Source organism: Ixodes scapularis, unplaced genomic scaffold (genome assembly GCF_016920785.2).
Source record: "Ixodes scapularis isolate PalLabHiFi unplaced genomic scaffold, ASM1692078v2 PGA_scaffold0__279_contigs__length_252992795, whole genome shotgun sequence".
Taxonomy (NCBI): domain Eukaryota; kingdom Metazoa; phylum Arthropoda; class Arachnida; order Ixodida; family Ixodidae; genus Ixodes; species Ixodes scapularis.
In genome coordinates, this window is record NW_024609835.1 from 44,472,454 (window position 1) to 44,489,064 (window position 16,611).

Genomic DNA, 16,611 nt, shown 5'->3' on the forward strand with positions numbered 1-16,611 from the left:
TATATTTCTTTCTGTTTATTTATTGTTTATTGGCCACCACCCGTGACAATATGCACATTTAGTATATTGATTTGTCAATGGTGCTGCAATATTTTAGTTTCATGCCATGTAATGCAAGCTAACAATTTAAGCTTTCCATAAAAGTGTATGAGGGCACATGCATTGCTGTGTTTGTGTGTTATGCAAGCGTGCTTTCTGGCCGACCGCAATTGCGTGCGAGCGCTGGCTGGACTGTGATTTACCACATGTGGACTGTGATTTCTGTAAACAGTGGAAACGTCTACAGTGCCTTCTGGGGTCTAGAAAAGCCATTTTCTGGACATCTAAGGTTAATATTTTGAGATAACCCCCCCTACACCCCAAAAATTTGTTTTGGGATGTCGCTGCTCATCATCATAACAAACTATATCACTAGTCTGCTTGCATCATGTGAATGTTGGCTGGCTGAGACACTACTATCATCTTTTGTTACAAGTATCACATTTATAAAGTACTAATAAGACAAAAACAAAAGGAGCAAAAAATGAAAGTGAGGTTCTCAGAAGAATAGAAGCTGTTCTTTTGGAGCCAGAATCCTGAAACTTATAATTTTCCAGAACCATACAAAATATTCACTGGCAAGTGTTTACTAGACTTATTAATGTGTCTAAACATGGAGATCCACATGACAAGTAATGCATACCTTGTAAGGAGGCCAGCTGCGCATTCAAAGACGATATCTCGACCCTTGAAGATTGCTTGAGGCTTTCTAGTTCGGATGAAAGTTTCTCAACTTCCCTCAGGCGTGCCTTGTACATCACCTGGAGCTGAATGTAGTCGTCTGAAAAAAAAAAAAATGGATATAGATGAGCACCACAGTAAGAACACATTAGGTGACCAGTTTTTTTAACTGTTTCTCATGGTACAGAAGCATGCATACACTCAGACTGATGCCTCATGCCTATATAACTTGCCAAAAGCAAGTTGTTACATGTTTTAGGATTTCACACCACATCTGAAATTGAAAGTCCAAAAACAAATAAAATTGAGTGATGTAAACACCAAAGGACAGAGCAGTCCATTAAATTACTTGCCGACATAGATATAACGGCTGTATAGAAGAAGAAAAGAAGAAAACTAAACTTGGGTGATAATTTTATTTTAGAAGCCATTACTCTTAAAATATAGATATAATTGATGTATCACCTGGAAAGTAACACTCCACTCATCTGCTAGTATCCGCAGTGTAAGGATGATTCACACACTTGTGTTTGACAACAACCGACAGCACTACAACCAGTTTTTAAGCCTCTCCAGTCGTAAGCAGCGGCAAGTGTGTGAACCAGGCTCTAGGTTAATAAGGTTACATAAGAATAGTCAGCATTTCTGTCAAACACTGCACCACCCATTTGTTCGTTCAATCTGTTTACACAAGTTTGCCCATTCAGGTGTCAAAGACTCCATGATGACACACTTGGTTCACATAAACTTCAATGCGGTATAGTACCAAAATAAAGTGAAATCACCCGATCCTCCGTTTCTTGATAAAAAAAAAGTAATGAATGACAAAGTATGCTCAAACTTAACCCACAGCTTTTTTTTTTTTTTTTTTTTTATTTTAGCCTGCAAAAACTCAAGGTTGAGTGTAGTAGCATAAGTGTAAGGCTTGGAAGTCGCACAATAGTGCAACATACCAGACTGATGGGGTGCAGGTTCCTGGGGAAGCTGCTGCACAGCTGGCAAGTTGAATGGAACAGCAGGAGCCTTGTTCCCGACGTCACCGCCACCGCAGTAACTGTCAACTGCGTCTTGGCCGTATTCATCACTGGCTTGGAACGGGGTGCCCATGCCATTGGCAAAATCTCGTGCTGTGGGTTCGTGCAGTGCAACTCCGTTGCCATGAGCATGAGGCGACATGATGTAGCCGGGAGTCGTGAAATGAGGCCTAGCGTAATTCTGTAAAAATATATATGTATATATAATCTACATGTTTGTACACACACTAAGCTCCGGGCAACGAAATTGAGAGGCGGTCCTTCTTTCACAAGGCAACTTGTACTTGACAACATGCCTTTCTGCAGACAAGGCACTGAACTATTTTGTGTATCTCCTTTCATTTCCCTCTACGGTACTCAACACAGACTTTAATTTGAAAGCTTAAGTGCTGCTGGAATTACCCTATTTACTCGAGCAATAACCGTATTGTTTATAATCAGTCACATGTCAACTTTCTAGCAGAGTACCCGAATAGCCATTCACTGCGATCGGGTTAAGGGGCAAAGTGAGTGTCATGGGAGAGAATGTCCTCATGTGAAAATGCTAGCTGTGCTGTGAGAGGGAATCATGTGATATTTCATATGCCAAAGATTAGTTGAAATTGTGATTTGCTAGGTTTGTCATTTTTAGAGAAAGTTTTAGGTAAATGAAGTAAAAGGTTGTGCAAAGACCTCTTTTACTAAGAAAATTACTGTGAAAGGTCACTTAGATTAAAAAGAAAAGACTTTTTTCGATAACAAAAATGCTCATAGGCAGAGCGCTGAACAAGAAATGGTGGTCAACTATGGCATAAGTCCAATCGAGGTCTTTACGAAAGTACTTAGTAAAACTACCTGTGCTTGTGTGTTGGGTGTTGAAGTGGTGATGCCATAGCCCATCTGTGCTTGCTGTACATTGGGTGTGGAAGTGGTGACGCCATAGCCCACGTGTGGAGGCTTGAAATACCTGCATTAGCAGAAAGCATGTCATTTGCTGCAGAAGAATGATGAGAGTTTAAAGAAATGTGAGCAAAAGAGCTGTCATCAAATGGTACCAACAGCTATAAAACGCAACCAAACATTGTGACACTTTGAGATATAGCTTAGAAATGCATATTTGTAACTTGGGGTTTTCTAGCATGCTTAGTAGAGCGAGTTTGTACCATAAAAAAAACATAAAAAAAGCACTTTAGTGCAATTTTTAATTTATGTAACTTTCGCTAGGTGGCTCCTACAGGCACGGATGACCAGCTTTCAGCAATTTGTATTACTTTTATCCATGACCGTATTATTGTAAGGAATATGGGGTATTTGGCTCAGATGGGAATTGGCAGGTGCTGGCGGCACTAGAGTATTCATCAGTTGTTGGGAAAAGATGACAGAACCTGCAGTGCATGTGCAGATTGCTTTGTGGCATTTCAACTTGTTTATAAACAAGTACTCAAGCGATTAGTGTAAGTTCTCTAGATATCAAACTTATCCCTGCCACTTTTTAGGTAGCATGACCAGGAGCTTTTGCCCTCTTTCTGCCTTGGCCATGAGACTTACTGACAACACCACAGGGCAGTCACTTAGAGTTTGGGGCAACTTTTCCATGCTTTCTGTAAAATTTATATTTTAATTAATTGCCAACAACTGTACTAACTGATCAGTGGACAAGTCCTCATCCTCATCATCGGACAGCCCCAGAAGGTCGTCGAAACCATTTTCCACGGCTTCTTGGAGCTGAAGAACAAAAACATGACTTAGAACTGCCGGTGTCGACTCTTTCGAAATCCCAAGGAAGTACTCCAACAACTTCCTACATGCTTACTTCTTCCGCCTTTTTTCTCACTTCTGCAAGAGCTTCTTCTTCTTCATCCCCACGAGCAATGTCAAAGTTGAGGTCACTCGCTTCGTCCAATACGCTCAGCCCAGGTTCCACTGCAACGTGAAGAAAATTAAGGCGTCGAAGTGGAAGAGCAAGGTAACAACTTATACAACAGTCAAATGTCACGAGAATATAAAACAACAAAAAAAACAAAATACAGCTATTTAACTTAACAGCCTCCTCAGGTAGGTAAAATGGAAGATGGAAAATATCATGCACCCTAGTGTTTGACCGAGGTATCGGAATTTTTGTCTAGGAGTGCCGTTCGGGCGTAAATAAAAATTCATAAAAAAAAGCCAATAAATTGAGTGCAATTAAACTTTTCACAAGGGTGTCTTTAGGTGGTGCATTTATCAGATTCAAATTTCGTGAGTGTAGGTTTTTGGGAGAAAATGCAAGAGAAGAAAAACTTGTTATTTTCTTATGCGTGGGAGGAAAACGGAAGTAAAATGTCGGATTGGTGTCACTATCTACATGTGGCGCCACATAGTACAAAAACTTGAAAGCTTCTTAGAAATGAACACCAAGAGCAGATCTAGCAGATACGAGTGTGTGTGTGGTATGATATGCAAGTAGCAGCATCAACCAAATTATTTGCTACTGTCTTCATCCTGTCCACGCAAAAAAAAAAAAAAAAAAAAAAAAAGTTTTTTTTTTATTTTTTTTTTTAATCTGTGTTTCCACACTTTTGGTACAATAAATGCAACACCTAAAGACATATTTGTAAAAAGTTTAATTGGACTCTGTTAATTGGCCTATCTATATGATTTTTGTTTATGCTCAAATGGTGCTCGAGAATGTTCCGTAGTTTACACATGAGAAAATATGCAAAAAATAATGGAAATCCTGTACTTCTATAAAAATTGAATACATGTTCTAAGCATTATGATTTAGGTAAAAACACCTGTGTGGCAAAAAGGATGACTGTAAATCTTAAGGTTGTGGTGTCTGAATCAAACTTGTTGCCCACAAAACTGCTTTGCAGGTCAGAGTTAATTCAGTGCATAACCACTTTTTGGTTGCATGTAGCGCATCAATATTATTTGACATGTTTGGTGTGGGCACACTATACATTGGTGTGGTGTACTCCAAAAACAAAGACACCATCTCAAGACCCAATCACACAGGCACGATTTCCCGCAGGTTCAATTTCAGCTTCACAAATATGGCTTCCCAATGACAGCCTCTGTGAGACCAGTCGACCAGTCTAGTGAGCATGGCCCCATAAACATGATCAGACAGATATGGTCTCATAAAATATGGATGTCACAATGGTGGCTCCGTTGACAATATCAAGAGCACAGTCTTAAGGGATGTCCAAACCAAAAGCGGAAAGCAAAAAGCATCACTTTTAGCAAAGAGTTTTCCCGACGTGTTCCGCTTCGTCCCGTTTTTTTTATGGGGCGCACCCGGGTGGGGCTTTGGAATGCATGCGTGACAAAACCACTGGACTCAACCAATCACAGGGACGAGGGAAGTGGAGAGGAGGTAAAGGCTTTGGATGTGCTAGTCATGCTCGGACATCGTTGGTTGCCCTCTCAACCGTAGCAGATGCCATCTTAACGAGTACTGCAGGAGCAGGAGGAATGTAGGCAAAGCAGATGCGAAGCAGCAAACAGGAACTTCGAACCGGATCAAGGAAGAAGGAGGCCAAGAGAGGCAACGTATGCTAAGGAGCAGGTGGAGAGACATTCTCATTGGTCAGTGATGAGTGACATTTTTCTGACGACTGACTCGACATCATGCGCACCCTCTCTCCTTGAAATCACCGTCCTGTTCTGACAAAATAATGTCCAAAGTAAAAAACGAAACAAAGCGTTCCCACTTCCCGTTTTTCGGATGGAAAAGTACATGTTTTACACTTTCCGTTTTGGGATTTGAGACCTCTTTACAGGTATAATTAATTCCACAACCACTATCAGAAACGTGATGATGTGGATATGACCCCATAAACATGGTGTCAAAGAGGTTGGTTTACAGACATGATGAAGCAGATCACAAACATGATCTCACGAAGACTGCACTAAAGAGAAATCCGCAAATCTGGTGTAACAGACATGCCCTCACAGAAATAGTTTCACCGAAATAGCTTTGTGAATGTTCAGTGTTCTGCCAGTTGGGCAGCAGCGAGTTTGTGTCATGTTTGATTACCATCATGAATTGTATGAGTCTGACATATTTCACACAATGATGATGCTAATAATAATAATAATAATAATAATAATAATAATAATAATCCTTCTTTCTTATCATTTTTTTTTTTTTTTTTTAAATCTGGTTTATAGAAGAAAGAGAGGGGAGGGGGATGCTAATTTGAGGCACAGACAAAACAGTTCGACACTCGAAATACAATGTTACACAACCCAAGGAAATTATTAAACAATAACAAATATTATGTGGTCTGGCGTGTAACATGTTAAATACTAAGGGATTATGATAACGTACCACCTTTTTTGCCGCAGCCAAAACGCTTCCTGGCTACCATATTTTTCACTCCCGTCCAGCGATCACAGCTGTTTTTCATTTTGTTGTTTTGTTATCGCGACATACCCCTGAGAGCTGCTAAAACTATCAAAATAAGTGCAAGTGACAGAGAGAACGCGAGAAAATAAGAAAAACTGACCAGGTCTTCGATCGCGCGGAATCTGTGCAAAAACACGCACTGACCTACAAAATAAACAGTCTCGTCTTCCGCTCTTGTTTATTTACCGAGCAACGTGCGAGGCGATAGCAATCGCGTAACAGCGTAGCACGACGTCTTTCACAACCTGAGAGTCCGCGATCGCGCACGTCCGGTTTTTATTCATTCCCTCCGATGTTACGATTCATTTTACAAAACGTGTGACTCTCTCGAATTGTTACTGTTTACATTTCGCGAAAACACCGACGAGTAGCCCAACAAGCTGTGCTCTCCCAGAGTAAAGATTCGATCAAACCACCAAGGGACGTACTTTAACCGCAGCTAATGTCGTTCATCGCAAGTTAATGCACTCTTTAATTCGCTACTGCGATAAATAAAGCAGAACATGAACAGTTTTTGCCAAAGCAAGGGGCGCGTTGAAGGACTTACTTGCGGTACCTGTCCTTTAGCCAAGGCGGGAATTCAAGTGTTCAGCAATTGTGAACATCCAGATGCCGTATTCAGCTGAAGCCCTCGCTCGTCAGGATCACGCGCCGCAAATTAAATACGACATACGGCTGTCTTCGGGCACAAAATGTTTTCGCGCAACTGGTACGACCGAGTTCATTGTAACGTAAACAAAAATCTGAATCAAGCCGCTCGCCCGCTTGCACAGACGTGAGGTTTAAGCCGTCAAGTCATTACCACACGGAGCAAGTTTCGAAAGTTGAACTGAAAATAAAAAAACAACAAAAATAGCCAATATGCTTAAATAATTGTGTAAAAATGTAAATTACGTTTATTTTAAAAGCTTATTTATTAAAATTTACTGAAAAATATGTTTTTTGTTTTTTTAGTAAAAGCTTACAAGTGGCTAGGGAGAAGAGAAAAAAAGGCAAGCCATTTTGAATAAAGGCAACGTTGATTAAAGGGGCGATGCAAATATTTTTGTACTTCGCGCAAACACCGCTCACAACGGATCCCTGATATTAATGGCCTTATGAAACACGCGTTCGTTTTTCACTCCAGAAAAAAATTAAAGAAAAACGCTGAGTTCCAGACATTGTTATGGCTCGGCTAGAGCACTATATAGCTCCTACGGAGCAGAGTAGCGCAATCCTTTGAACCCCGTGTTTTGCCGACAACATGGCCGACAGAGCGGCTCGGCGCAAGTCACGTGGTACTCAGGGTTCCAGGAGGCGGCCAGCCCTATGGGAGAATACATGGGGATCGACATAACACGGCTGATTAAAAAACTAAAGGCGAGTTCACATTTTTCAAAACTAGCCTGTCGTGAAGTTAGTAAAGCGCTAAACACTTTACCAAAGTTTTAATAATATCGGATGCGTGTGCAAATTTTGAGAACGCGATTTCCAAGGCAATGGCGTTTGAAGCAGACGATTTTTGCTCGCAGCGGAGATGGGCTTTTCGGGTTGGCCGGAGCGGGTCACGTGAATGGTGTGACGTCGCCGTGTCGTCTGCTGCATGATGCCGCTCAGGCAATTTTTTAAAAAAAGTTACGTCCTTGTATGGCACAAAACTTATCGCATATTATTCTAAAATGTTTCATTATTATGTCAAAATTGATTGCCATTCCGTACATCCCCACAAAACTGAAGAAACAACGATTTTCTCACGTTCTCCATGCATTTCTGACCGCAGTTGGAACCTCCGGGCGTTCGCCGCTAGTCGCCGAGAGACGGCGTTCTAGATTGCGCTACTCTGCTCCGAAGGAGCTATATAGTGCTCTAGGCTCGGCCAGCTCGGCAGCGATTGGACACGGGCACTGGACCGACTGGACACGGGCAGCAACTATCCGAATGCATGTCGAGGCATCGATTGTTACGAGCCCAGATCGAATGCGTACGCAGTCACGCCGCCTTCGCGTCCACTGTGTGAGCAGCATTTGAATATCGTCACAGCTGGAATCGCAAAGCTCGATGACGCATTCCCGGGGATCGTACTGTTGCCATTGTTCCCACTGGTCCCCACAGCTCCGTCAGAAAATTTCGTGAAGGAGCAAAAGGCGGCTTTGGAAGGAGAGACTGAAAGAAAAGCTCCGCTTTCATCCTTTGAATTTCGCCGCGACGAAGACGCTTCTTGGTCAGTGGTGTTGCGTTCGAGTATTCTTGGGTCCATGCTTGGGTCCCACTAGTGCCAAGAAGCTGGTGTAAAGTAAGAAATATTCCTACCCAATGTCGTTGCACAGCTCCTTTAAAGGCAGTGGCGGATCCAAAGAGGGAGGGGAGAGGGGGGGGGCGCGCGACGGGGCGCCCCCCCCCCCCCCCCCCCCTCCCTCCCTCTCCCTTCTCTGAGGGCAATTTGACATGGACGAACCCCCCCGTGCACAAGAAAGAATGGGAGAATACGCTTAAAAATTTTCCGCCCTGGACCCGTGGGACTCCCCAGCGACTTACAAAATTGAAGGCTATTTCTGAACTCGCCTTGAAAACTCGCTTGTCAGCAAGGACGATAACTACTACTGCTGACAATTTTTTTTTTTTTTTCATTAATATAAGTGTTACATACATAATCTCATTACTTAACTTTGCCTACTCAAAAAAAAAAATATATATATATATATATATATATATATATATATTTGTACAGATTTAGACTTCTGTGATCAGTAGTTTATTTAACTGGGCCGAAATCATGATTCCTTTTTCTCCCAAACACCCGGTATATCAGCTAGAGAGAGAGAGAGAGAGAGAGAGAGAGAGAGAGAGAGAGACATGTTTTTATTTGATGAGGGGTTCACCCGCTATGGAGTTGTGCTCCTGAGACGGGAGGGGAAGGGTTGTGAAGGGTGAGGGGGTGAGGGAGGTTTCATGATGATGGTAGTGACGTCTTAGATGAGGCTATGTACACCCGACTCCCTGATATACTGTATCAAGGAGTCGAGGATGGCTTTCCTGTGCTGAGGAGTGCCCGTTGGATTGGTCCACTCCTCGAGCGTCGTAGGCTTGTCTACGCCCTGGATCTTGTCCAGAGCATCATTTCTATGATGCTCGAGGCCCTTACAGGCCCAGAGCAGATGCTGCAATGTTGCCTCGGCTCCTTCCGAGCAGCTCGTGCAGGTTGGGTCCATATCTTCTTTCAGTCCAAAAAATACTAGTTTGGATGGTGTAAGTGCAGTATTCGTTCTTATTCTTCGAATCCTGACGGTTTCCCACCGACTGTATCCTACCAGTATATTGCTGTCTGTCGGCGGAAGCTGGCTGCGAAGGTAGGCCTTTCTCTCCAGTTTGGCGAGTTCGGCCCGTTCCTCCGGGTCTATTGCTCCCGCCTTCATCTTCTCCCGAGAGGTTGAGCCTGGTGCGGAGCGAGTGCTACAGGCTGTCTCCGCTGCGGCTCGGTGTGCCCTCTCGTTCCCGGGTATGCCACTGTGTCCGGGTAGCCACTCGATTGTAAGTATGGTGCCCCTCATGCGGAGCTCCACTGCCACTTTCTTTATTTGCTTTACCGTGCGACTCTTTGTTCTGCTGCATCGGCACGCACGTATTGATTCTTGTGAGTCCGTAAAAATTCGTGCCTTGCCTGGCTGGGTCTGTTTCTTGAGCACGTCTTTCACCGCCGCCAAGATAGCCCTCAGTTCTGCCTCTCTGATAGAAGTCCCTTCGGAAAGTATTTCGGTGCTCTCTTCATTTCTTCGTGGATCGTACCACGACGTAGTCGTGGCGTCCTCTGTCTTGGCGGCGTCCGTGTACCGTAACTCATCTTCTGTCGCGTGCGTTTCGCACCAGCTTGCGTGTAGTCTGGCCGCTCGAGCCCGCTTCCCTTGGTTGAGAGTCTTCGGCATGGGTTTGTGGTCGGTGTATCAGCTAGAGAAACCTTTAACCATATGTGTCCTCAACAGTCGTGCAATAATCGATCTGGAGATTAAGGAGAGAGGCACAAAACAATGGGAATGATAGACAAGACTGCAAACTTTATTGGCAGGCACAACATCTTTTAGTATGTACACAGTGTAGAGAACCGATGGAAAAAGAATTGGTCATAAATATGCACACTGCTTGTTAATGCAGCATGCTCTTGTCCAACAGTGCAGAACATGTTTTAACCACCATATAAGCATTCTAGAAACCCCCAACAAAGTTTGCAAAATATACATGGCCTACAGCAAAAATAAAAATGTACTAGGTTTTCAACACAACTGTACAGATTTTGTCACAGAGAGGTACTAGAATTACATAACATACAAATAAGAACAAAAAAGAAAGAAGAGACCAGCACCAATCATACACCGAGATATTTTACGAAAAATTGTGGGGTGGTGCTGGCTCTCAACATGATTCGGAATAATCTGAACTGGTTGCTGCCCTGTAAGGCAAAAGAAAAAAGAAACTGCCTGGTGAATCGCCTCGCCCCATCCCCACTTTCACCCCCCTCGCAGATGATATCACACGACCAAACTTGCCCATCCCCACCATGTCAAAGACGTTGAGTGACAAACCACACGTGTTTCACTTGTGCATGTGGGAGAGTCAGGCGCCTCGCTGCAAGGGACTTTGGGGCCAACAGACTAACAGTGTCCCGAACGTCACACATGCGCACAACGTGAAACAGCTTCAAACCGATGCAAGTCAATGAGTGAGTGCACTTCCCAACCCTCGAGTCTTTTCCCCGGGTTCAAACCCTGTCGCATTTAAATTAAGACTGTATATACAACAATGTCGAGGCACCCCCCTACAGCACCATGCATCCACAATGCTCGGAGGCAGAAGCACATAAATTAGATGGGCTGCGATCAGAGCTCGGTGTGTTCGCTTTCTTCCAGGGGTTGCCCAGGGGTCGGTTCCACGGGAATCGTTTCGTCTGCATCTGCACAACAAGGAAACACGTTCAGCACGAAATGTCGGGCTCCAATATAACAAAACCAGGCAGGTTTGCATCCAACTAGAGCATAACATCTGGCCTTTATACAAGCCACAGACAATGATGTTTGGCTGTAAATAAATGTGTGCCCTAAAAACTTTACCTGACATTTTTTTTACAGCCGAGCTGTTAAGAGCTAGTTTCCCCAGTATAGTGTCCGCCAGCAAACAGATCATGACACAAAACTCTGGACAGCCACCACCATCTATGAGCGACGGCAGCAACCAGACAACTGGCTTGCCGGTTGCCTGGTTGCCGCCGTCGCTCATAGATGGTCGACCTTTCCAACCTTTCCACTCTGGCTTGGCGACTTGTGGCAAGCCATTACTTCATTCCCACCATAGTACAGCTTCGCTAATCTTCCTTCTTTACCAGAGTGGAAAAGCTAAAAGTTTTTTTTGAACAGGGTCAGAAATTTTTGAGTTCCTGTCTAAAACCACCTGTGGACATCGTTAAGTGGGTGGCTGCAAGAGTGGATACTGTCCCAGACATCCAAAAAGAAAACAGTCTAGTCCCAATCCATAACCAATTAACAAAAGGCAATGAGGAGTGCAAGTTCGTCCGCTTCTTTTGCAGGAATTGTGGCGACGTCAGAATGGCGATCTGCGATTGGCCTAATTGAGGGATAATGGGTAGACCTCAAAGCAAGCTGCCTTGAGATCTACCCCCTACCCTTTAATCAGAGCCAATCAGTGCTCGGCGTTCTAGTGTCACCACAACCCCTGCAAAAGAAGCAGACAAACTTGCACTCCGCATACAAACGAGCCACTTCATATATTTACCCGACCATAGCCTAACTTCTCATCAGCCCAGGCTTCCTGCTAAATTAATCCTCCAGATCAACTCATAAACGTACCGGTTTTGCTCCTTACACTAACTCACTCAAGCCTAGCTACCCAAGAATGTTCCTCCCCGTTATTAAATTCTACTTGCCTGTTGTGGGCTGTTCTAGAGGCAAAGGCTCATCCACGGGCAATGCTCCATCCATAGGCAAGGGCTGTTCTGGCTCTTCTGCATCAGCAATGATCTCTTCTTCGGCAGGCTTTTCTGTCTCCGTATCTGAAATGGGCCATCATCAGGGAAAGCAAAGTAGTGCAAGACTTTGGACAGCTAGAGTATGTGTGACAATAAGTGTGTGAATTATGGTGACTTCCTAGTCTTCCCTTCCTTTCCTGCTTTCCTATAGTTTGCTCTTTCCATTTCCCCTTACTAAAGGAGATGGATACCTTTCAACCAGTGCATGATGCTCAAACCACCATCGTTGTCCCGTGCCAAATTTGTTTTGTATGCTCATCACCTAACAAAAAATTCCGGAGCAAAAACTAAGCCAAAAGCATGGTTCTCAGACTATCCAAGAGAAGGAGCCAAGTGTTTGAAAGTGCAGATATGAGGCTGCAGCTCAAAAACAGCAAGTGGAGGTAGATTTAGGGTAAAGGTTGAGGGGGTCCTGGTGGTAGGATGTTCAAATGCATGAGTTTTTAACCCGATTTGGTTGCTGGAAGCCTAGGGGTTCCCTAGAATGCCCTCAAAGGTTCCTCAAGTTCATCAGTTTCCTCAGTCGTCCCTGCTCCTAAGTAAAGTCTTCCTCCAGTTTAAGCACCTTTGTATTATTGTCCAAGTTTTGCACTCCCTTGCAATTACTGAACTCCGAAATGAGAGGCCTCCAAGGGGTTCACACAATGCAGATATACACGCACCTTTCGGCTTCTCCTCCTTGACCGGCTCCTTCTTGGGTGGAGCACGCTGGGCCTTGTTCACCAGGTATTTGGTCTCCCGGTCAAGTAGCTGGATTTTCTCGAAGATCATCTTCAGCGTCAGCTTGGGAGTCTCGTGCAGCGGAGTCTCCTTTTGCAGGGCCTCCTGTTCTGCTTGCCATACCTGTCCAGGAATACAGCACAGCAGTCAGCATCAGCATGCTGTTCGTCAGACAGCTTCACTACACCATCCATCTTTCCTCGTGTAGCCTTCTGCAGAGATACTGTACTATACTGAACAGTGAAGTGTAATTTTTCTCTCTGACTTATAAATGCATATCTCAACTAACGCAATGGTGCAGGAATATCCAAACTTGTGTTGCCACCCTGAAGAAGTTATATGAAGAGTGGGTACTGAATTGGGATATTATAGCACTTTTGAATGCAGTTTAAACTAGCTAGAAAAATTTACACTAGCTTGATCATGCTGACAAAGATCAGGGAACACTGAATCTGTTGAGCTACCACGCCTGTCAAGAGTGTGGGCTGTGCATGCTGTCTGTGTTGATGGGTGCGAGGCTGACGCATGCAGGGCTAATGCAACTGCACACTTCATGTGCATACATGCATGGTAGCTCGACACACCCCGAGTTCCCCAGTCTTTGTCGAAATGATCAAGCTACCTAGTGTAAACCTTTTACTTTATAAACCAACCGTCAGCTGTCCCCACGCACCTCCTCTGCTTATCTCGGTCAGTACAGTAGCTGGCTGGGTATGCTTTGGTCCCAAGTTTAATCCCTGTCTGGAGTATTCCTGTTTTTCTGTTTTAATAATCACCCCTGCGTGCCTATACGCTTTATGTAACTTTAACCCATGTTTAACAGTACACCGTTACAGCTAAGCATTACAGTTTTTCGTGGAAGTGATCAAAATACTAAAAAGGACGATGAGAGGCCAGAACCCACCCTGGTTTCGTTAATGGCCTTGGCCAGTGTTGTAATCTCCACCTCGGTGAAGATCTCGCCCTTGAGTGCCTGGATGGCGGTGAGGTACACCTCGCTGGTGTTCAGCATCCCGGTGAGGGCAGCCAGTGCCTGAGGCCGCTCCCTGTGCTCCTGAACCCTGTCAAAGAGGTCCTTCACGATCCTGGTCAGCCCGGAAAGCTTATCCTTGAAGGCCTGGAGGAGAGGGGAGACGATGTCACTATGTCAGATCGACATGAAGTGGATGGTGCACCATATCCTGGCAACTCAGTAGTACCTCGTCTCTCTTATACCTTGGGCAAATGCTTCCCAACCTCTGACGCCCATCAAGATATTGATTATCACGTCCAGTGTTCGTCGGTGCAGCCTTCCTTACCTTGGTTTCGGCGTTGTCGGACTCGTACTCCAACCATTCGGAGCCTTCGTTGAGCTTGGCGACAATGTTCTGTTTCTCTTCCTCAGAGGCAGCCCGTTCGTACTCTTCGCTGTACATCTTGTCCTTGGTCTCCAGAACAAAAGATTCCAGGGCATTCCTGGCATGGTCCCTTGCCAACTTAGCCTTGTCCTTGCTCTCAAGATCAGATAGCCTGGGGGAAATGTAAAAGTTTCACTGAGGCAGGGCAGTAGTGAAGTAACTGTTCAACACCTTTTAAGCAAATTTAAAGTGCAGCAGCATTTAATAAATTAATCGCTAATTTAAAAAAAAACAAAAATGAACTGGATGCATGGGTGCACGATTGGTATGTTACGGTAGATACCGCTTCCATTCTTTGAACCAGAAAGGCTTCATCAATAGCGACCTATTTGGGTTGCGAGATCTTAGAACTGGGGTTTCGAGTTTTTGGGGCCTTTTTTTCTTCGAATTCAGGGGTGGTTTTTCGAGGTTTTTCGGTATCAATTGTTGGTTTCGGGGAAAAAAATTTACCAGGGCTTATGTTGAAGAAAATGGGGCACGAACACAAAATTCCTCAACTTCCAGTGGACATATGCATGTCCTTGTCCCCATACCAATAACAGAAGAAAACAATGTAAAATAGGGTAGCTAAAAAAAAAAAAAAAAAAGAAAAAAAAAAAGCTGCCTTGCTAAAAAAAGGGTAGCTAAAAAAAAAAAATATAAAGCTTTAGATAAAGATTTATTTCCGTAAAGCTTCGGTATATTTTTCCCTTCAGGACAGCTTGGATTCGCGTTTTTTCGGTTTTCGCCGATCCTGATAAAACTTTAATTTTCGGGGTTTATCCGCATTTAGCGAAAACAAGAAACCCTACTTATAACTGTTGTTTTATGTATTCAGAAAAGTAAAAAAAAAAAAAAATCTGGAAAACATTTTAGTAGTATTTTCGTCAATTCAAAGTTATCCGAAAAACTCAAAAGACTAAAATCACAATGGCAAAAAAAAACAACAAAAAAAAGACAATATTTCTACAAATAAGTTTGGCCATTGAACAGGTTCAGTGTTCTTGAGGAGAGGCCACTTGAGTTTCCTTTCAGTTAACCATTTACCTCTTGAAGGTTAACTCAGGACAATGGGTCATTGCACTTCTTGGCCACGGCAAGCCTCAACTATACTATCAAAGTAAAATTTGTGGGTTTTACGTGCCAAACCTACGACGGGCATCTGGCACGCCCCAGCGGAGGACTGAAGATTAATTTCGACCACCTGGGGATCTTTTGACGTGCAACCGAAAGCTCGGTTACACGGCGCCTTCTCCGCAATAAGCCTCCGTCATATTGCGGGCACCTCGTTCGGGATTCGAACCCGCCACCTGGAAATCCGTAGGCCGGCGCTCTCGCCTCGGAGCCACCGAGGCGGCTTCAACTATACTATTTGTGCTTCTTAAAGGGTAACCGCAAAGAAAAACAAGTGTTTTTTTAAACAGCCTAATTGGGACAAGCATGTCACAAAACAAATCTTCCACGAAAAAACAATTTTTTTTCTAGCAATATTTACGCCACAGGACGTAATTTAGTTGGAGTCACAACTTCTCCACATTTGAAACTCCCGCTCTTTCTACGCGCGTGGAGCATAGGTCGGCATTTTAGAGCCCCTTCATTCACCATCACATCACGAACAAAATCACGTCTCCAAATTCATTCGCATTCACGTCACAAGGTACTCCGACCTCCCAAAGTCATGGCCCTTCACATCCCGGCGTTCAACCGCGCCAAAACTTCATCCCCTTCACATCACAGTTTTCAAACTCCGCCGAGAATTCATCCCTTTCACATCACGGCGTTCAACCGCGCCAAGAATTCATCCCCATCACATCACCGCCGCCTCAGAATTCACGGAGTCATTCACCATCACGTCACCAAATCCCGAAGTTATTTACCATCACCGCGAATTCATCGGAATTCACCATCGTGAATTCGGGATACGGTCCATTCGTCACATGCGCACTCGTCACAGGACGATTGGTCACAGGACGATTCGTCACACAGGAACATTCGTCATAGGATGACTCGTCACGCGGCCAACCGGTCCCACAATAGTTCGTCCCCTCAAAAATGTATTATTCTTTTTGGTTCGGGCGGACAACGTGCCTCACCTCTTAGTGTGTCTTTGGCTTCTGAAAGGCGAAGAATTTGTAACAAACGTTTTTGCTTCTGGTTCGGTCCCGAACATTGAATGTTGGTTCGGCCTGACAAAGTGGGTCACCTCTTCTCTTAGCACGTCTTTCGCTTCTCAAGGTCGAAGAATTTGCAACAGACGTTTTAGCTTCTGCGTTCGTCCCGAACGGTGAAGACGGAGGCCATATAAAAGCGACTATTTTTGAACTCAGACTGCATTCAAAAGGATTGAGGTGATCGCAACAGAGAAAGGTGGAGCCATGC

At 44.2% G+C, this 16,611-nt stretch overlaps 2 protein-coding genes across 6 annotated transcripts in view; both read right to left on the minus strand.

Annotated features, from left to right (window-relative positions):
* The window catches only part of LOC8040008 (centrosomal protein of 152 kDa), a 48,408-nt gene extending 41,480 nt beyond the window's left edge, over nucleotides 1-6,928 (minus strand). The window contains exons 1-6 of one of the 2 annotated variants that reach the window (XM_029974475.3): nucleotides 6,674-6,928; nucleotides 3,547-3,656; nucleotides 3,379-3,458; nucleotides 2,589-2,700; nucleotides 1,674-1,935; nucleotides 683-820 (exon numbers count right to left, since the gene is read on the minus strand). In XM_029974475.3, coding sequence (XP_029830335.2) covers nucleotides 683-820; nucleotides 1,674-1,935; nucleotides 2,589-2,700; nucleotides 3,379-3,458; nucleotides 3,547-3,656; nucleotide 6,674 — 703 coding nt within the window. In that variant the 5' untranslated portion in view covers nucleotides 6,675-6,928. Of the gene's footprint in view, nucleotides 1-682; nucleotides 821-1,673; nucleotides 1,936-2,585; nucleotides 2,701-3,378; nucleotides 3,459-3,546; nucleotides 3,657-6,673 lie in introns of both variants that reach the window. The other variant, XM_042286992.1, reaches the window with a different exon arrangement.
* Nucleotides 6,929-10,134: 3,206 nt separating this feature from the next.
* Nucleotides 10,135-16,611, minus strand: part of LOC8040011 (hypoxia up-regulated protein 1) — a 33,279-nt gene continuing 26,802 nt past the window's right edge. For all 4 annotated transcript variants that reach the window (XM_040504789.2, XM_029974468.4, XM_029974467.4 and 1 more), the window contains 5 exons: nucleotides 14,155-14,365; nucleotides 13,761-13,973; nucleotides 12,799-12,979; nucleotides 12,035-12,160; nucleotides 10,135-11,047 (listed from right to left, as the gene is read on the minus strand). In XM_040504789.2, the coding sequence (XP_040360723.1) occupies nucleotides 10,974-11,047; nucleotides 12,035-12,160; nucleotides 12,799-12,979; nucleotides 13,761-13,973; nucleotides 14,155-14,365 (805 nt within the window). In that variant the 3' untranslated portion in view covers nucleotides 10,135-10,973. The remainder of the gene's footprint in view (nucleotides 11,048-12,034; nucleotides 12,161-12,798; nucleotides 12,980-13,760; nucleotides 13,974-14,154; nucleotides 14,366-16,611) is intronic.